A 20643-nucleotide genomic window follows, 5' to 3' on the forward strand; every position below is an offset into this window, starting at 1 on the left:
GAAATTTTCACTATAATTAGCTCTGGGAGTAACACAGCTCGGGGAGGAAGGGGAGTACAGCCGGTAACTATTTTGGGCGCAGCTCCGATTGACAGGACACGTGTGTGGACTGTACTGATCTCAGGGCCAGGCTGCCTGCCTGTGGTGTGTGGTGTGGGGGGGAAGGCCTAGGGCAGCAGAAGCAGGACAGCCACACAGGCCGGACGGGGTACCAGCGCCTCGACTTCTCTCCTTGGGACACTGTCCAAACTCCGAGGGCCATAGGCCAAGCTGAGCGATGGGTGCTGAGGAGGAGGTGCTGGTCACACTGTCAGGGGGAGCCCCCTGGGGCTTCCGACTTCAGGGGGGTGCCGAGCAGAGGAAACCTTTACAGGTGTCCAAGGTAAGGGAGCCTATATTGAGGTTTCAGGGAAAGGGGAACCCAAGGGAACTTGGGAAAAGTCATGTGATGGCCTATAGGGGAGAAGTGGGAGGCTGTGAAGAAGTGGAGTGGGAGTGGGCAGGTGGTCGAGGGAGCATGCTCAAATCTGATGGGGGGTGGGTGGGAATACTATCTGAGCAGTGGCTTCTTGTGGAGGGCTATAGAAAAGGGAATCCCTGGTTTCTGGGAGCGGAGAAAAAGAAAGTCTGGCTGGGTTCCCTGCGTCACCATAGCAGCAGAGGCCCAGGGCTGGCCCTCCAATCTCCTGGGCCTGTGCCTCTCTACTCTAAACTCCAGGAATGTAGGGAAGGCTCTCATTTCTAACTAAATTGGTGTGTGATGAGCTGAAGCTGTCTCATCCAGCTGAGCCCAGCCTTGCCCCTTGTCCTCTTTCCCTATGCCAGATCCTTTCTCTCACTAGGCAAGACTTATTTTAGGTACTAGGAGGGTTATGGCAAGATCTGACCTGTCAGATGAAGTTGTTACCATTTTGGTTTCATAGCACAAGCTTATTTTTCTCAACTGTAAAATGTAGGTAATAATAGTACCTACTCCATGGATACTAAATTCTGAAGGATTAAATTCAATAAAACATGTCGAGTGCTTGGCACTGTGCCTAACATTTAGTAAGCACTCAGTAAATGATAGCCACTACTACTATTATTACTTTAACATATGTATGTGTGTGCACACACAACACACACAATCATAATCTCAGAATCTGCTGGACTCCCTCCAGTCTGGAATACTGTTCTAAAATCTTGACTGTATAGATAACGGTGCCTAGGATTTCAAGGACTAGAAGAGAAAGAATATTGGCTAGTATAGATATTTCCTTTGGAGGAAAGCCTTGAGGCGATAACCACCATTTCCAGTACGTCTCTCCCAGGCATTTTTCCCCAAGCCTCTTTCATTTAGCAATTACCCTACCTCCCTTCATACAATGTTATTTTCTCCAGTTAGCACCTTCTTCCCTCTAGATTGACCCCCTTAACTGTCACCCCTTGCCCCTCTCCACCCTTTCTTACCCTCTAAAGTACTGGGTGGCCAAAAAGTTCACTTGGGTTTTTCAGTAAGATCGTAGGGAAAAACCTGAACAAACTTTTTGGCTAACCCAATAAAATCCCCTCCATACATGGTTCCTTCCTGTCCTAACTCCTTTCATTCTATTCCCCCTTGGAGCCCTCCCTCACCTACAGTCTCTCCTCCAACACCTTCTCAGATCCGAAGACGGAGCCAGGCGGGCAGAGCAGGACTCCGAGAGAGGGATCAGCTTTTGGCCATCAATGGGGTCTCCTGCACCAGCCTCTCTCATGCCAGTGCCATGGGCCTTATCGATGCCTCAGGGAATCAGCTTGTTCTCACTGTGCGGCGGTATGGATCCCTCCACCCCAGCCTATCCCCAGCCCCCTAGTCCAGGGCTTCCGTTGCCTGTCTCAGCTCTATGTCTCACTGACCTGACTTCAGCTACTAACAAGTACCTATTTCTGCTTGTGTATTTTGCTGGAGCATGGATGTTTGTGTATGCCTCTCAGAGCACTTGAATGTGGGTACGTGGGCCTGTCTTAGGCCCCTTGCCTGTCTCTGCATCATCATATCTCTCTCTAAGCCCATTTCCACTCAAAGCCTGCCAAGCAGATTTGCCTCCCAGTTCATCTTCAAATCTCTACTCTATCCAGCCCATCCATTCCACCCAAATGCCAGTCCCCTCTCCCCGTACGGCCTTCTCCCATCTCCTCTAGATCTTTCTAGCTATCAGTCATCCAGCTCATTTCTCAAGTTCTGTCATCTTTCCCATCCAGGGTAGAGGACGAGGGACCTGTGCGATCTCCATCCCCGGGTGAGCTTCAGGCACGGTCACCCTTGTCTCCACTGAGTCCTGAGCCCCCAGGAGCTCCAGTTCCCCAGCCTCTCCAGCCCGGGAGCCTCCTCTCGCCCCCTGACAGTGAGGCTTACTATGGAGAGACAGACAGTGATGCTGATGGCCCAGCCACCCAGGAAAAGCCCCGCCGACCCCGCCGCCGAGGCCCCACAAGGCCCACCCCTCCAGGAGCCCCGCCGGATGAGGTCTACCTGTCTGACAGCCCTGCAGAGCCGGCACCTGCTGTCCTTGGCCCTCCCAGCCAGGGTGACAGTCGTGTGAGCTCCCCATCTTGGGAGGATGGGACAACTCTTCAGCCACCCCCTGCCGAAGCCCTGCTGTTGCCCCATGGCCCCCTCCGGCCTGGCCCTCATCTCATCCCTATGGTGGGGCCTGTTCCCCACCCAGTGGCAGAAGATCTTACCACCACCTATACCCAGAAGGCCAAACAAGCCAGTGAGTGCATGAACTCCTTTTCATTATTCAGGATACTTCAGTTTGAGTCCTAAATCTAACCCCCCTTAACTATACATTCTGTCAATATCTACCTTATGCTTCCCTTGAATACAGTCTTGGGAATAGGTGGAGAAGGGGAGGGGAAAATAATTAGTCTCACGATCCCCATTATTTTTTCTGTTTGAACCAGTGGGATAAAAAGATACAGGGGGTTTCTTCAACCTAACCCAGGAACGGCCTAAGTAGGGAAGTTGGAAAGGGACATGAATTGATGAAGCGTTTGCCTATTGGTGCGATATTGCTAGATGTCAGATGGGTGAGGGGAGCACAGACATGGGGCAGGGGAGTATTTAGAAGCAGGACAGGGGCATAGGGATTCTTCAGTGTTACTGCAGGCATAACATCGGAGCTGCCTTTGGCACTGCTAGTTCCATGAAGATTCCTGGGGACTAGGAGGCTATGGAATGAATAGTCATGAGATCCCTAGGAAGTGGTGGAGGGAGAGATCTTTGGCTTCTTATCTCAGGCGATAATGTAGGCCTGGGCAGAAAAAGCCTATTCCACTTATCTCGGGCTCTCTACTATTTTTGATGTGAGCTACAGTACAAGGTTTAAGAGTGAAGTTTCTCCCTGTCTTACGCCTCCCATAGCACTCCATTCTCGTCACCTTGGAAATCTCGGGATTACCCCCTAGTTCTCATCTCTCGCTCCTCTCTCCCACCACTCTGATTCCTGATCAATAGAATTTTGTGCCTCTAAGTCTGGAATAGAGGCTAAGGACGTGACAGTTCACCCTCTGACATTCCTGAGAGTGTCCCATGTCCCACAAAGAAATTCCAGATATACATTTAGGATCCCATGCTTAACCCCAATTCTCCTTTTAGCACCCTCTCCCTTCCCCATCATGCTGGATGAGACTGTAGTTAGTGGCTCACGGATATTTTTAGCCAAGCAGACCTCATTGTTCAGTGCACTGGAGTGGGGGGGGGGGAGGGTAGGCAGGTGCCCATGTCCATCACACCGGGGCTTGTGGGGCAGCTGAGAGGAGGGAAGGGGCCAGGCTCCAAAAATAGCACAGTGAGCTCATTCAGCTGCCAGCTCTGGGGCCAAGACAAAGGGGCTTTAAAAGGCGTGGGGGGTGGCTCAAGCTGGTCCTGCTCCAGCCAACACTGCCTTTCTCGGCATGGAGACTTTTGAGCCCATCAGCCAAGAGCCCCTCAGCCAAGCCAGCTGCGACAAAGCCCCAAACCCAGTTCCTGAGCTCCAGGACCCATTCTATGCAGGTACTACTCTCCCATAGCCAAGAGAGTTCTGGAATCTAGAATGAAAGGGACTATATCAACGGTATAGGAAGGGAGGTCTTTGGGAAAGATCTTACCCCCTTACCCCCTTCTCCTTGTTGCCTTCCTATTCCTTCTTTTCTCAGGAGTTTCACTGCCCTTTTCTCAGGATGGGCTAATGCTATGGCCACATGTCACAGGGGTTTGTGACAACATGAGCTGTGGAAAACTCATGGAGAGAGGGTGTGTGTGAGAGAGAGAAGTGTGAGTACTCTATGAATATATGGAAACATGTGTGTAGGAGCCTCTGGGAGAAGAAATGAGTGAATAAGACGTTTGTGTGCAGCTAGAGAATCCCAGGGACGGTGAAGCCTGGTGGGCTGCTGTCTATGGGGTCGCAGAGTCGGACACGACGGAAGCAATTTAGCAGCAGCAGCAGCAGCAGCAGCAGTATCAAGGAAGCTTTGATAGTAATCATTACTCATAGTGGACCTTAGGTTAAATGCTAAATTGACCTATATTATCTCACTGAATCCTCATAGCAATTCTGTGAGGTAGCCATTAGCCTCATTTACAGATGAGGAAACTGAACTTCATTGAGATGAAGTAACTCTCCCAGGAACCGAAATCTGAGCTAAGCTATGACTCCAGTGCCTATCTCTAGGACTATTGTGTAGTACAGATGTTGGAATGGGTGGAATGGCTGCCCAAATTAGAAAGGAGCTTGATATCTTGAGTGGAAAGTAGGTGGAATTTCAAGAATTTTTCAGGAGGAACTGGGGATCACGGATTAGAGAGTAACTGTGTCCAAGTCAGGGTCCTAGCAGCAGGGCAGCCTCTCCCATTTCCTGGCCCCACCTCCCAGGCCCCACATGGCCTGGGAGGCCCTGTCCTGGCTCCCCTTAGCACACAGTCCTTTTGTGCCTGCCTGGTGGTGGTGCCTGAGCACTCGACCTAGAAGGTTTGAAATATAGGGGGCTTCTTTTGACTCTAAAAGAAGCCCACTCCACTCCCAGCCTCAGCTTGGGGGAAAGGAGATTGTATCAGCTGGTGACCTTGAGATATCCTAAAGATTTGGAAGCTCGCCTTGGAGAGCAACACTCTGGCTTTTCCTGCATCTCGGATCTGAGGCCATCCCTGGCTGTGAGTAGCAGGGGTTTAAGGAACAAAGGAGTGCCTTGGAGGTTAGAAGGCACGGAATTTTGTCCCAACTGTTAGTGACAGTGTCTTGGCTAGGGGAATTCTGGGAAGAAGAGCTACCTGGGCTATGCATGTATGTTTTTGTGTGGACACATGGATTTACACATGTGTCTATTAACTGGGGTCTATATAAGCTAGAGTATATGGGAATGAGGGAGAAAAATACATCTGAGAGCATAAGCTCATAGGTGCCTTTCCCTAGGGCCATATTCTTGTTGAAACAATGTGTGGGAGTTATTTCTGTGAATGTATATGATGTGGCTTACATGATGGTAGTGAAATTATGAATGAAGATCACCACTGCTAAGGATCCTTTTATCCTTAGTACAGGGTAAGGGGTAGGATAAGGGGAAGTCCCAAACTTTCCGAGAAGCCCTCTAACGTGGTCTCTGGTGGGAGAAGTGTCCCTTCTCATCTTTTCTTACCCTGGGACCTGCTTCATGTCCTTGCCTGCCATGCGAAGTGACCCCCCCCATCCCCCACCCTCACATTGCCAGCCAGAAATGAAGGGGAGAGGGGGACAGTGCGTGGTGTGAGTAAAAGTGATTTCCAGAAAGACAGGAGCAGAGTAGAGGGAGGAGGGCTGTGTGGGTCAGAGTGGTGTCAGGGCAGCCAACTAGGCTCTGCCTTCCCTTCCATTGTCCTTGGTTTCACCTTTCACCTCCACTCTGCCCCCAAGTCAGAGGACTTTGCCGCAGGTAGGAAAGCCCTTGTGGGTTAGGCCAGTGAAAAGGCCAGAGGTAGAGGCCTAAAGGAACTGGGAGGAGCGGAGAACCTTGGGGCTCACAGATGCCTACTGACCACCCCCCTTCTCCTCTCCTCAGAGCTGCAAAGGGCAGAGAGCCTCCAAGAGAGGAGTGTGAAGGAGGCCAAGACCAAATGCCGGACGATTGCAGCCCTGCTCACCGCAGCCCCCAACCCCCACTCCAAGGGGGTACTGATGTTTAAGAAACGTCGGCAGAGAGCCAAGAAGTACACCTTAGTGAGCTTTGGGGCTGCCGCGGGGACCGGCGCTGAGGAGGAGGACGGCTTGCCTCCAACCAGTGAGTCCGAGCTGGACGAAGAGGCTTTCTCCGACGCCCGCAGCCTCACCAACCAGTCCGACTGGGACAGCCCCTACCTGGACATGGAGCTAGCCAGGCCGAGCTCAGGCACAGCAGAGGACCGGGGGCTGGGAGGGCAGCTGAGTGAGGCCTCCGGGCGAGGGGCCCAACTCTTTGAACAGCAGCGCCAGCGCGCAGCCTCCATCACCCAGCAGCTGGCCCAGGAAGGTCCGGTGGCCACGCTCGACGGGCAGGGCCTGCAGTCTCCACCTCGGCCACAAAGCGCTCCGCCAGAGGCGGCTCTGCTCCCATCCAGCCCTTCGCCAGCCCCTGTGGCCAGCCCCAGACCTTTCCTCCCTGGCTGTGGAACCTCTACCTCAGTTCCAAGCATATTTAACCGTTCAGCTAGGCCCTTTACTCCCGGTTTACAAGGGCAGCGGTCAGGTACCACCTCTGTGATTTTCAGGCCTCTAGCTCCCAAGAGGGCAACTGAGAGCCTGGGAGGCCTCCCCTCCGCCCCACCGCCTTTCCTGTCTCCTCCGCAGGGTACCACTCCCGTGCCCAGCTTCACTTCAGGGGTTCCCAGCCACGTGCCAGTCCCCGCTTCCCCCAGCACCCCACGTCCCCCCGGCCCCGTGACGGCCACCAGCTCCCTCTACATCCCAGCCCCTCAACGTCCTGTTACACCAGGCGGAGCCTCAGAGGCCCCCGCCCCCGCTAGCGGAGCTGCCATGACCTCCACCGCTTCCATCTTCCTGTCGTCGCCTCTGAGACCTGCTGCGCGCCCAGAAGCGCCTGCCCCTAGCTCTGCGGCCCCTGAGCCCCCTAGCGCTCGGGAGCAACGCATCTCCGTGCCAGCTGCTCGCACGGGCATCCTCCAGGAGGCCCGGCGTCGGGGAACCCGAAAGCAGATGTTCCGGTCAGGAAATGAGGAGACGAAGAACTCGCCCAATCCCGAGCTGCTATCGTTGGTGCAAAACCTGGATGAAAAACCCCGGGCTGGGGGCGCGGAATCTGGTCCCGAGGAGGATGCTCTGAGCCTCGGGGCTGAAGCCTGCAATTTCATGCAGCCACCAGGCGGCAGGAGTTACAAGACGTTGCCTCACGTGACAGCTAAAACCCCGCCTCCAACGGCTCCCAAGACCCCACCCCCTACGACTCCTAAGACTCCACCCCCAGTGGCTCCTAAGCCCCCTTCTCGAGCGTTCCTCGATGGGTTAGTGAACGGGGCTGCCCCTTCGGCTGGAATCCCTGAAACACCAAGGCTTCAGGGGAGGGGTGGGGAGCTGTTTGCCAAACGTCAGAGCCGAGCGGACAGGTATGTGGTGGAAGCTCCACCTGGTCCTGGCCTTGGCCCTCGGCCCAGAAGCCCTTCTCCTACCCCTTCACTGCCCTCTTCCTGGAAATATTCACCCAATATACGTGCCCCACCTCCTATTGCTTACAACCCACTGCTCTCACCCTTTTTCCCCCAAGCTGCCCGAACTCACCCTAGTAAGACCCAATCCCAAGGGCCTCGGGCAGCCACTAAGCAGGGCATCAAGGCTCTGGATTTCATGCGGCACCAGCCCTACCAACTTAAAACTGCCATGTTCTGTTTTGATGAGGTTCCCCCGACTCCTGGACCCACCTCCTCAGGGCCTCCCAAAACTGCCAGAGTCCAGGAGATCCGCCGATTTTCAACTCCAGCGCCCCAGCCCACTGCAGAACCCCTGGCCCCCACTGTGCTTGCCCCCAGAGCAGCCACTACATTGGATGAGCCCATCTGGAGGACAGAGCTGGCCTCAGCCCCTGTCCTTAGCTCACCCCCTCCTCCAGAGTCTCCCAGGGGTCTTGGGACCTCCCCCAGCTCCTGTGGCTTCCAAGTAGCCAGGCCCCGGTTCTCAGCTACCAGAACAGGATGGCAGGCTCATGTGTGGAGGCCTGGGGCGGGCCACCACTGAACAGGGCACAGCTCCCAGGACCAAGGGGAGGTGGAACATCCAGTTCCTAAAATTGCTTCTCCTTCCCAACACTCTTCCTGCGCCCCCTCCCTCCCCCCGCCCCCAAGCAGGCTAAATTCCCCCTGCCAGAGATAGTTTTGGAGTTGGTGTCCTGTTCCCCAGCTTCCTCCTGGCTCCCAACCTCCCTGCTGCCTTCCAGCCTACTCTCTCTGCTTTGGTGTCTGTGCTTCTCTTCGTAGTTCCTTGCCTGGATCTCTGTCTTTAGGTCTCTTCACCTACACTCCTGTGCTGGTCCCTATTTCTCTACATTTGTGTCTTTTTCTGTGGGCCTTGTTTTAACATTCAATGAGAAACACACAGGGAAGTTACTACTAAGACCTCAGGCGAGAAGCTCACCACCAGACAGGCAGCAAAGGGACTGACTGACCCCCTATTTGCATTAAGTTTCTTGCTGTTCCTCACTCTTCTTTCCCAGCTTGGCGGGTATATTCCTAGGCATGTGTATGTCTGTGAATGTGTGTGTATGTGCAAGTGTGTGCATGAACACAGATGTACTCTTCTCTCTGAGGCAAGAGTAAGAGGAGAAGTCTACATAAAGACCCAATCTGGGTCTCACCTTTGCACTGATGAAGGAAGAGTCAGTTGTCCTCACATAGAGGACATAGGGGTTTGTCCTCACATAGAATGTCTGGAGGGGAGAAAGAGATTGACTAGAGTTAAATATCATCATCTGCAGCAAATGTAGAGCATCTTGTGAAATTCACAGAGTGTGAGGAGACACGAAGGACCAGGGCAGTTTGTATGCGTTGAGTTACATCAGTTAGACCAGGAATAGAACTAAGAATTCTGTTCCTCAGGATTTCAGAAAGCTAACAACTTGAGAGGCCCATGCTGAGCAACAAAGCATCCAGGAAATGAAAGAAAGAAAATCTCCTCCGAGAATGACCAAATCATTGGCTTCATGGCCTCATGAACCTAAGACAGAAAGGAAGGGGAAAAGAACCTTAATGTGGCAAGTAAGGTAGAAGCCAGAAGCAGGACAGAAATGAATGAAATTGATTGAGACTTAGAGAGGAGCATGGTTAGGGTGAGTGCAGTGTTGGTAGAGTAATATTGGATAATAAGAAACCAGTCGTGTACAAAAGGGGGACTGGGAGAAAATGAGGAAGACATATGTATTTGTTAGAGAGAAGGGGGATGATGGTAGAGGGATGCGAGAATGTGTGCTGAATGTTGAAAAAACAGGTATATCTGTGTTCCCTCCTGTGAATCTGTTCCTCTATCTTCTGCAGCTTGTCATAACTACCTGGGAAAGGGTAAGGAAACACCCAGAGCCAAAACCTCTTTTTAGTGCTACCCCATCCCATAAATCCTAGCTCTTACTCCTTTCCAGGTTGAGGTCCTGATCTCTGTCCTAGAGAGATACGGACTCCCCTCTCACCATGACCACCAGTCACTTTTGCTGCTTGACCTGGAAACTGATCATTTCCTTTGCATATTGAGTGTGAACCACAGTGCTTTGGTTTGTACACAAGAATAAATTTATGCCCTATATCTTCTGTTGTCATCTTGTCTCGTTTCTTGCCTAAATCCAGGTCTCCCCTTCATCTTATCTAATTCATTTTCCCCAATCCTGATCTTTTTCTCAGCTCCTGCTCTCCTGTTTTTTTACTGTTCTGCCCTTCACCCCAAGGCCTTTTGCTCTTCTCTACCAATTCTGTCCTGACCCCCTGTAGCCACCTCCATTCGGTTCCCTCTGTCTAGATTCTCTCCGTCTCCATCCCCTGTTCCATACCTCTCAGATGAGGCCTAAGCTTACAGAACCAAGACAATTTGAAAAAGCCCTCTAACCCTTTTGCCATCAACATTTTCCAACTGCCTGGAGGAAATCAAGGGAAGGCAGTGGCTGAAGGTGAAGGTGGGGTGAGAGAAGGAAGAGGGAGAGAGAAGGTGGATCAGCCTGGATTGAGACTAATAAAAGAGAAGGCACTGGAAAGCAGGACTTAGACTTTTGAGAAGGGAAGTTCTATTACTCCAGTTTTACCAGCAGGGGGCAGATTTGTGCCAATAACCAGCCCTATGACCCTGATCCTGTCGCAAGTAAGCAGCCTCTCAGAAAATTCCCCTGGAGGAAGGCATGATGACCCACTTCAATACTCTTGCTGGGAAAATCCCATGGACAGAAGAGCCTGGAGGGGTACAGTGCATGGGGTCGCAAAGAGTCACACACGATTGAAGGGACTGAACGTGCACACGTGCACACACAGAATTCCAAAGCAAGGGCTCAGAAAGCCTACAATACATATTCTGTCTTCATTCACATAGTAGTTTTGGGTACTCAATCATAGAAGACCAAAATTTTGGTTGGTTTTTGTGGGTTTTGAGGGGAGGATGGTGATGATGACAAAATCACCTTTTGCTACTTTTTTTTTTTTCGTCTAACTGCTTCTTTGGGTTAGGAGAGAACAGAGGAAAAGGACAAAAGATGAGGTATCTGGAGGCTAAACTGGTTTGGTCAGAGGCCAAGTAGAGGGGAGCAGGGAGAACTTTTGGCCCCTAGTTCAGTTCAGTTCAGTTCAGTCGCTCAGTCGTGTCCGACTCTTTGCGACCCCATGAATCGCAGCACGCCAGGCCTCCCTGTCCGTCACCAACTCCCGGAGTTCATTCAGACTCACGTCCATCGAGTCAGTGATGCCATCCAGCCATCTCATCCTCTGTCGTCCCCTTCTCCTGCCCCCAATCCCTCCCAGCATCAGAGTCTTTTCCAATGAGTCAACTCTTCTCATGAGGTGGCCAAAGTACTGGAGTTTCAGCTTTAGCATCATTCCTTCCAAAGAAATCCCAGGGCTGATCTCCTTCAGAATGGACTGGTTGGATCTCCTTGCAGTCCAAGGGACTCTCAAGAGTCTTCTCCAACACCACAGTTCAAAAGCATCAATTCTTCGGCGCTCAGCCTTCTTCACAGTCCAACTCACATCCATACATGAGGCAAAGTATTGTCTCTGCTTTTGAATATGCTATCTAGGTTGGTCATAACTTTTCTTCCAAGGAGTAAGCATCTTTTAATTTCATGGCTGCAATCACCATCTGCAGTGATTTTGGAGCCCCCAAAAATAAAGTCTGACACTGTTTCCACTGTTTCCCCATCTATGTCCCATGAAGTGATGGGACCGGATGCCATGATCTTCGTTTTCTGAATGTTGAGCGTTAGGCCAACTTTTTCACTCTCTACTTTCACTTTCATCAAGAGGCTTTTTAGTTCCTCTTCACTTTCTGCCATAAGGGTGGTGTCATCTGCATATCTGAGGTTATTGATATTTCTCTCGGCAATCTAATCTGAACCTATAAAGTTCAGGATGGGAAAAGGACGTGGTCAGGAAAAGTGCATAGCTCACAGAAGGACAAAATGGTATTCTGGGAGCTACAGAAGCCACTTCCTAAGGCAGCTACAGCATGTTGGTGGCTCCAGCAGAGTGAAACAGCTGGTTGCAAAACCTGAGCAGAAGACAGGAGGATCCAGGGTGTTCTTGCAGCTACTGAGAAAGGGCTCAGGCAAATGACAGACTTCCAGGGTGCTCTCAAGCTTGTGCCCCAGCCCAGAGGCTTCTCTAGACCAGTGTGAATGGGATAGTCCAGAAAATTCTAAGTAGGAACCTCAGAGAGTAAAGCCCTGGCAGGTCAGAAGCCTCTATGTCCTCAGGAAGAAGGATATCTATCCAGGGAGAAGTGACATCTGTCCTCTGAGTAGGCTGAGCTGAGCACCCCAACAGCAAATGGGGGTAAAAATGAGGAAACTGGCTCAAGTTTTGCCCCACATGCCCTGACAGCCTAAGCACTGGATTTGGTTAATTTGGTCCCTTATCCTGCTAAGATCTGGCCCTCCCAGAAGAAAGACTCGCTTATCCAGGAACTTTCAAAGAGCACTAAAAACATTGTGAACAGAAATTCCCTTCTCCAGACATAGCACCTTAAGCCTTCCCACCCCCAAAATGCACGCACATGTCCCTCAAGCCCCGGCCTACATTGGCTCTGCATGGCTCTCCAGACACGTTCTGGTTCTCACTCTCCCACTCTGAATTCCTGTCCACCACTTGCTGCCTGCTTCCTCTCTCCCTCTCAGTTTTCAGTTTCTCCCTGAGTGCTTCTGTGGATCTGAGCCTCTAGGTGCCAAGGAAGGGGAGTCCCTGGGCAGAGTGATCCTTGGCTCAGTCAGCTTAGTGGGAGAATTCCAAAGGCTTTTCCTACCCTTCCCGAGCCTCTGGGCAAGGAGGGCGGGATCTTGGTTCCAGGGTCTCAGTACCCCCTGTGCCATTTGAGCCGCTTGCGCTCATCATCTCTATTAATAACCATGCTCCCTCCCCCACTGCCAGTGCTGCCCCCACGCCTGCCTAGCTCAGGTTCTCTAGTCACAGCAGCTCAGTCCTCCGGAGCTGCTGGAGCCCAGGGAGAGCTGACCACGGCCTGAGCAGCCGGTAAGTCTCCAGCTGATGGCCCAAGGGGCTGGAGCACCTTCCGTCACTGCTGTGTCTGTGTCTGTAACAGTGACCCTTGATCCCAGGGGAGCTGCCCCCTTCCTCCATCTATACTTATTCCCCAGTTGTTCAGTTGAGGGGAGCCACAGAGAGTTGGAGGGAGAAGGACTCCAGAGGGTGGGGGGACTGAGATGTTGGGGGAGGCACTGAAGAAATGGGCAGAGGGGTGGAGACTGAGAGGCTGGGTGGAAAATAAGAACCTAGTTGGGGCTGAGAGGAGTACAGGGAAAGTCCATTTAGCAGTTCCTGGGCTCCAGCTGCAGCAGACCCCACTAAGCAAGTAGAATTGCAGGTGTGTTGTGAGATAGGACTCAGTAGAAGACAGCATTTTGCTGAGACCCAGCTTCTGTGAAGGAGGGGCTGGAATTTGTATCTTTTTCCAGCTTGTCCCCATCTACTGCCAGGTCCTATGAGTATGTTTCTGTCCTCCCTGAATTTTGTGCTGCTGTGATATTGCTGAATTGATATGCATCAAGGTTCAAATGTCCCCTGACCTCCCTCTGCACTCTGGTTCTAGGGTCCAGTCAGGGCTGGGGGGGGGGGGGGCGGGGGGAGTGAGTGAGAGAGCAGAAGCAGTGCTGTGACCTCCCAGGCCATGATCCAGCTGGCCCAAGGGAGGGGCAATAACCTCTTCATCCTATGGAGAATGTTTTTGGCTGGATCTCCTCAATGCTGGCAGAACATTTTTTCTGCTCCACCCCCACCTCCCCACCCCTGCCCTGGGGCTTGGGGGAAAACTGAGAGACTAGAGCTTGGAATGACAGCCCCAAACTGAGAGGCCCATGCAAATAAAAACTTCATATCATGCCAAACCAATGAAATCTGGGTGCATTGCCCTACCTGTAATTTGTTTGTTTTATTCCCAACATAACATTGTATCCCTAAACTCTGCACCATCTCTGTGTAAAACAGCTGAATAGAGAGGTTGGTAGAAGGTAGGAACAGGGGGTATATCTATACTTTCTGCTCTGCTTCCTAAGAAGAGAAGCCATAAAGCAATGGGTTTTCACCTTTTGTGTGTGTTTGTGAGTCGCTCGGTCATGTCAGACTCTTTGCAACTCCATGGGGTGTTGCACGCCAGGCTCCTCCGTCCATGGTCCATGTGATTTTCCAGGCAAGAATACTAGAGTGGGTTGCCATTTCCTTCTTCAGGGGATCTTCCTGACCCAGGGATCAAACCCAGGTCTCCTGCATTGCAGGCAGACTGTTTACTGTCTGAGCTACCAGGGAAGCCTTTTTCTCGGAAAAATCTAATGAAGTGTTTTTCCTGAAAGTCTTTAAGCAGTACCTACTGGAGACACTCACTCTACACCCTGTCCATCCTTCAGCTTCCCCTTCCCACCCTGTCCAGGCTCCATCCACCTCCACAATGCCGCTCTCAGGGACCCCAGCCCCCAATAAGAAGAGGAAATCCAGCAAGCTGATCATGGAACTCACTGGAGGTATGGCATGTTCGCACCTACTTAGTATGGGACTTCTTAGTAAGAGTATCTCTGGCCCAAGAGTTCCAGAAATATCATAAGGTTGTATATGTCTTAAGGTGAAGAGATATGAAGAGACACGAGGAATTTGGGGTGGTGGTGAGGTTTACAGGGGTGGGTGGGTGGGGGGGAAAGAACAAGAAAGAATTCAACACTGACTACTCCCCCTTCCACCCTTTTCACCTTGTAATCTGAGACAGTAATATCCCTGCCATGTTACCCAGCACAGGTCCAAGACAACAGGACCCACAGGTCAATGAGGTGTGTTTGAGGAGAAAACATATATGCTGCAGACTGGCACAGAGTAAGGTCTCAATAAGAGCTTATTTTCCTTACTTCTTTCCCCAGAACGAAGGAGCTTTGTCTGAGCACTTAAAATGGAAAATTCCTTGAGAATTTTTCCTGGGGGTAGACGAGCTTTCCTAATACTGAGAGGCTGTTTGCAGCCAGAGTTTATGAGAGGAAGAGAAGGGAAAGAAGTTGAGACAGGAGTCTATATTTAGAGGCGGCCTTTGGGCTTCCCCCCATGCTAGGCTTCCCCAATGTTCTCCACCTATGATGTTTCTTTACTCTTTTGCCTGGTACCCCATACCTCTGTTACGCCATGTACCCTCTCCACGCCACTTTAGTATTCCCCGTCTCCCCCTCTACACCCCATTTCCCATGCGTTCTCTCCAACTCCAAACCCAGGAAATCAAAATCCCTCATAGACTAGACAGAATTTAACCAGACATCAGAGACAGCATCTGCTTCCTTCAGTGACCTCTACTGGGACACACACACACGCTTAGTTGCGGATGGCAGCTGGATTTGGAACTAGCAAACCCCACTTTCCTCTTCCCTTGTCTCTGCCTCCCCACCTCCCTGAAAGGTGGACAAGAGAGTTCAGGCCTGAACCTGGGCAAGAAGATCAGTGTCCCAAGAGACGTGATGTTGGAGGAGCTTTCGCTGCTCACTAACCGGGGCTCCAAGATGTTCAAACTGAGGCAGTTGCGTGTGGAGAAGTTTATCTATGAAAACCACCCTGATGTCTTCTCTGACAGCTCAATGGTGAGTTCAGAACTCTACAACTCTCGAAGCCTAGTGCCTCTTCTGACAGCTTCTTGGCAGGCCCAGAGTTTCCAAAATATTATCAACCTCCCCTCCCTGCAAATTTATAAACTCATTAACCCCTCAGATACAGCATGCCTCCAATAGATGCAGGGTGAATTACGATCCACCCCGAAACTAAATTTGTATCTTAGAGCTGGTGAAGCAGGGTGAGGAATACCACACCTTCAGAGAGAAAATTCCTCCCCAGTATGGTTAAGTATTAAAGATAGGATTGCCAGATAAAGCACAGGATGCCCGGTCCTCTGTTTTAAATTTGAGATACACACTAAACAAGCTATAGAGATGTATTTACAGCACCAGAAATAAAGCCAATATTTTATAATGCCTTAAAATGGTGTATAATCTATACATAAATCAACTCTACTTCAGTTACAAAAATAAAGTTGAGATACACACAAATAGTTTTTCTGTAAAGTATATCTCGCACAATATTTGGGATGTAACTTTCTTTTTTCTTAATTGAAGACACTTAGGGAATTCCCTGGTGGTCCAGTAGTTAGGACTTGGTGCTCTCACTGCCAGGAGCCTGGATTCTCTTCCTGGTTGGGGAATTAAGATCCCACAAGCCATGCAGCACAGTCAAAAAAGAAACAAAAATTAAAGATAATTTAAATTTGAATTTCAGATATACAATAATTTTTTAGTATAAGTGTGTCCCATGAAATATTTGGGACATAAAAATTAAATTAGAAAATACAGGTTACCCAGTTAAATTTGAATTTCAGATACATGATGGATACTTTCTTATATCTAAATATGTCCCATGAATACGTAGGCATATTTGTATTAAAAAACTACTGTTGTGTATCTGAAATTCAAATTTAACTGGTGTCCTGTGATTTTTTTGTGTGTGCAAAAATCTCGCAACCCTAGAAAGAGGTAAGTGAATTTTTATAGCCATCTCTTCTTGAGCCATTCTTTTATTTAAGGGTCAGTCTAAGGGCCATAGATGCAAGGACTGAAACCATCCATTAAGGCCCAACATCCCTTAGTCAGGGTCATTCTCCAAAGAGAAGTAGGGATTGGAAAGGGGCCAGGCACAAGATGTTACAGCTGAGGAGGAGGGGATCGTCTCCATTTCCTTTCTTCCCCCTCCATCTTTCCCAAGCAGCCAGGGGAGAGTGAAAATAGATGCCTACATGGGGCCAGAGGCAGGAGTGTCTGCCATTGGCCCATATGTATGAGCAGAACAAAATTGCTGAGCCGGCCATATCTAACTTTAGGAGGCCAAAAGCCCTCCTCCCTGCCTGTGTCTGGTTACACTGGGTGGAGCGTGGGGGTGTGCGTGGTGGGTGGCCAGGAGAGCCTCCTGAAGGAGTTGGCAGGGTTATTTTTAGGCTTTGGGGATGAATCCAGTGTTGCCCTTTGGGCCACCCTTCCCCCTACCTGCTACAGTTTCACCGTCAGGAAGTCCTGGTTCCCTATGCACCGAAAGGAGGAAGGGAGAGGAAAAGACACACTTTTAATCTGTTAGACAAGATGGTGGGAGAGAGGCAGAGATCTCCTTAGTTCCTCAAATTAAGGCTGGGTTCTCCATGCCAAACCCAATCTCTCAAATTTTAGTGGAACAGAAGTCTTGATCCTTTTTGCATTGGTAAGGATGGGAAAGGGGAGTTTGGACAAAAACTTGCCTCTATCCTAGATGTAATTCGAAGAACTGAGCCAATGGGGTTGTATCCCTTAAGGAGAGTTTAATTTCTCTCAGTCAGGTTTATCTACTAACATCTAGTGGATGGGGAAGTCTCAGAGGATTCAGGGTCTTTGAGTTGGCTATTGTCTCTGATCAGTTCATACTTGCTATGGTATTCCCTGTGCCCATTGCTAACCTTCCCCTCACTCTGTCCTTTCTTTTCAGGATCACTTCCAGAAGTTCATTCCCACAGTGGGGGGACAGCTGGGGACAGCTGGCCAGGGATTCTCCTACAGCAAGAGCAGTGTCGGAGGCCAGGCAGGGAGAAGTGGCTCTGCCGGGCAGTATGGCTCTGACCAACAACACCATCGTCAGGGCTCTGGGTCTGGCTCTGGCCCTGGATCTGGGGGTGCAGGGGGTCCTGGGGGCCATGCGGGCAGAGGAGGTGCTGCTGGCACAGCAGGGGTTGGCGAGACAGGAACAGGTAAGTATCCTCACCCAAGAGTCAAGTGTCTGGTCCCTAAAGCAGAGAAATCCCTAGGAATGAGGCCTGGACTGGGTGTTGGATACAGGAAAGGCCTGCTGAGATATCTTGACGGGTCTTCTGGGTCCAGATGGATATAGAGACATGTCTATTCCACCCAGAAGTCCTATCTCTCAGTCACCTTTCTCTCTTTCATCACATATCTGACTCCAGGCTATCATGGTTTCGCAAACCATAAACAATTACTAGCATGTTTTACCTTTGGTCCCCAGCCCCTAGCGACCTCTCTAGTACAGAGCTCTAGACTAATTTACATTTCCTCCTAACTGCTATTATTTGACTATTATTTCTCTCCCTCGGCTGCCAGACAACCAGGCAGGTGGAGAAGGAAAACATGTCACTGTGTTTAAGACCTATATTTCCCCATGGGAGAAAGCCATGGGGATTGACCCCCAACAGAAAGTGGAACTTGGCATCGACCTGCTGGCCTATGGGGCCAAAGCTGAACTCCCTAAGTATAAGTCCTTCAACAGGTAAGGGGGGTGAGAAAGGAACCTGATGCATTCCAGTGTATGGCAACATGTCCTTAGTTGGATTGGAGACTTTGGTTCAGATGTTTCAGGAGACTGAGGAGGCGTAGGAGTAATGTGGGGGCCCTAATTGAAGGCTCTTGCCCTTTTTACTCCAGCTCAGAGAAACAGCATGGTACGATGAAGGAAAGATTCGCTTGGAGGCAGGATCTGAATTTTGGTTCATTGTTATTAGCTGTGTAGGAAAGTAACCCTACTTCTGAACCTTGGTTGCCTTGACTGTGAAATGGGAATAATATATTACACACATGTAAAGGCCTCTTGGGTGGGGGGGGGGGTCCCTTCATTCAAAGTTATAATTTTCATTACTGTCCTTATAGTAGAATTCTATTTCTCTTTTCTTTTTTCATTGAAGTATAGTTGACTTATATTGTTTTCAGGTGTACAACAGTGACACAGTGTTTTTATAGATTACGTACCACACAGTTATTATAATATTATTGAAGATTGTTTCTTTATTCCCTACTTTGAAATACAACGTGAAATGAGTGTTAATTAGTTGTGTCCAACTCTTTGTGACTCCATGGACTGTAGCCCACCATGCTCCTCTGTCCATGGAATTCTCCAGGCAAGAATACTGGAGTGGGTTGCCGTTCCCTAGTCCACCTAGTCCAGGGAATCTTCCCCACCTGGGGATCAAACCCAGGTCTCCTACATTACAGGCAGATTCTTTACAGTCTGAGTCACCAGGGAGGCCCCATGCCCTACTTTAATAAGGCTCAAATAGGCTCAAATATCTATCGTTTTGGAGCTAAGCTTCTCTGCTGCTGCTGCTGTTGCTAAGTCGCTTCAGTCATGTCCGACTCTGTGCGACTCCATAGGTGGCAGCCCACCAGGCTACCCCGTCCCTGGGATTCTCCAGGCAAGAACACTGGAGTGGGCTGCTATTTCCTTCTCCAATGCATGAAAGTGAAAAGTGAAAGTGAAGTCGTTCAGTCGTGTCCAGCTCTTAGCGATCTCATGGACTGCAGCCTACCAGGCTCCTCCGTCCGTGGGATTTTCCAGGCAAGAGTACTGGAGTGGGGTGCCATCGCCTTCTCCAGGCTTCTCTAGACTGTGTGAAAACAGGACAGGGAAGCACTAGAGAAATGCTTTTGCTTTTGGTCCTAAGTGAGTGAGTGAGTAAAAGTTGCTCAGTCATGTCTGACTCTTTGGGACCCCAGGGACTATACAGTCCATGGAATTCTCCAGGCCAAAATACTGAAGTGGGTAGCCATTTCCTTCTCCAGGGGATCTTCCTAACCCAGGGATCAAACCCAGGTCTCTCGCATTGCGGACAGATTCTTTACCAGCTGAGCCACCAGGGAAGCTCAAGAATGTTGGAGTGGGTAGCCTATCCCTTCTCCAGCGGATCTTCCCAACCCAGGAATCAAACCAGGGTCTCGTGCACTGCAGGTGGATTCTTTACCAGCTGAGCTACCAGGGAAGCCCTTTGGTCCTGAGGTGCCTGGATTTTTCAGGAAATGTTAATTCTTCTCATTTAGGGCACACATTATCCACTGGAGGTGGGGTAGGGGTTTTGAGGGAGGTCTCTACATTATAATTTAAGGTGATCTCAGACCCTTGGGCCTGTAGCATTTGTTGTCAATTTCTCTGAAATTTGACTGGTTTGGATCACAGCTATCCATGAGACTATTTAGTACCCTCTAGACTACTTTTCTCTTTATTAGCCTTGGGGAAACAAGCAAACCAGAAGGCAGGATGGATTACTAAGGGAGAAGAAAAAGCAGTGCAGAAATGATCTTAAACTAGAATTCACAGACTTCTCCATCCTCCAAACAGGGTAACATTTCACTGACAAAAAAAACCCTCTTTTTCTTTTGTTCTGGTTTTTAATGAAATCATGTTTCTCCTTTTCAGGACAGCAATGCCTTATGGTGGATATGAGAAGGCCTCCAAACGCATGACCTTCCAGATGCCCAAGTTTGACCTGGGGCCCTTGCTGAGCGAACCCTTAGTTCTCTACAACCAGAACCTCTCCAACAGGCCTTCTTTCAATCGAACCCCTATTCCCTGGCTGAGCTCCGGGGAGCCTGTAGACTACAATGTGGATATTAGCATCCCCTTGGATGGAGAAACAGAGGAGCTGTGAGGTGTTTCCGCCTCTACTTTGTATCAAGTTTCCCCTCTCTGGTTCCATTTTGTAGAGGGAATACTGAGCAGGATACCCCCCCCCCCCCGAAAATCCAGGATCCTTGTGGGAATGGAGGGAGAAAGCAAGGAAAGATCTTTCTTTTCACCTTTCACTCGAAGTCCCCACTCCAAGCATCTTTTCATACCAACTCAGAGCTCCCCTTCCACTGCTCTGTATGGAACCTGCTCTTTTATGGAATTTGCTCTGCCTTCAGTAACAGTTAATAAACTTCAAGGAAATGAACTCATTCTTCCTCTGATATTTGAGGGCAGACAAAAACTGAGGCTAAGAATGCACAGGGACTAATTAAAGTAAAATACCATACATTCATTATTCAGACTTCAAGACTAGACCTGAATTCTGATTACATACCCACACTCATATCCACACCCACCAAACCACATTCATAGGTATATACAAAGGCATACTTATTCAGTAGTACATAAGACAATCAGCACAAACACATGTGCTGGGC

The 20643-nt window shown here is 50.0% G+C and overlaps 2 protein-coding genes across 2 annotated transcripts; both read left to right on the plus strand.

The window, feature by feature from the left end:
* Window positions 1-277: 277 nt before the first annotated feature.
* SYNPO2L (synaptopodin 2 like) lies at window positions 278-8204 on the plus strand. The gene is made up of 4 exons (XM_068982314.1): window positions 278-382; window positions 1644-1795; window positions 2224-2738; window positions 6043-8204. Exons 1-4 carry the CDS (start codon window positions 278-280, stop codon window positions 8202-8204), a joined length of 2934 nt encoding a protein of 977 aa, XP_068838415.1.
* Window positions 8205-14105: 5901 nt separating this feature from the next.
* Window positions 14106-20126, plus strand: MYOZ1 (myozenin 1). The gene is made up of 5 exons (XM_068983169.1): window positions 14106-14178; window positions 15089-15267; window positions 17186-17444; window positions 17812-17977; window positions 19895-20126. The coding sequence occupies exons 1-5, from the start codon at window positions 14106-14108 to the stop codon at window positions 20124-20126; spliced, it is 909 nt and encodes a 302-aa protein (XP_068839270.1).
* The last annotated feature ends 517 nt before the right edge of the window (window positions 20127-20643 follow it).

The sequence above is a fragment of the Capricornis sumatraensis genome, chromosome 10 (genome assembly GCF_032405125.1).
Source record: "Capricornis sumatraensis isolate serow.1 chromosome 10, serow.2, whole genome shotgun sequence".
Taxonomy (NCBI): domain Eukaryota; kingdom Metazoa; phylum Chordata; class Mammalia; order Artiodactyla; family Bovidae; genus Capricornis; species Capricornis sumatraensis.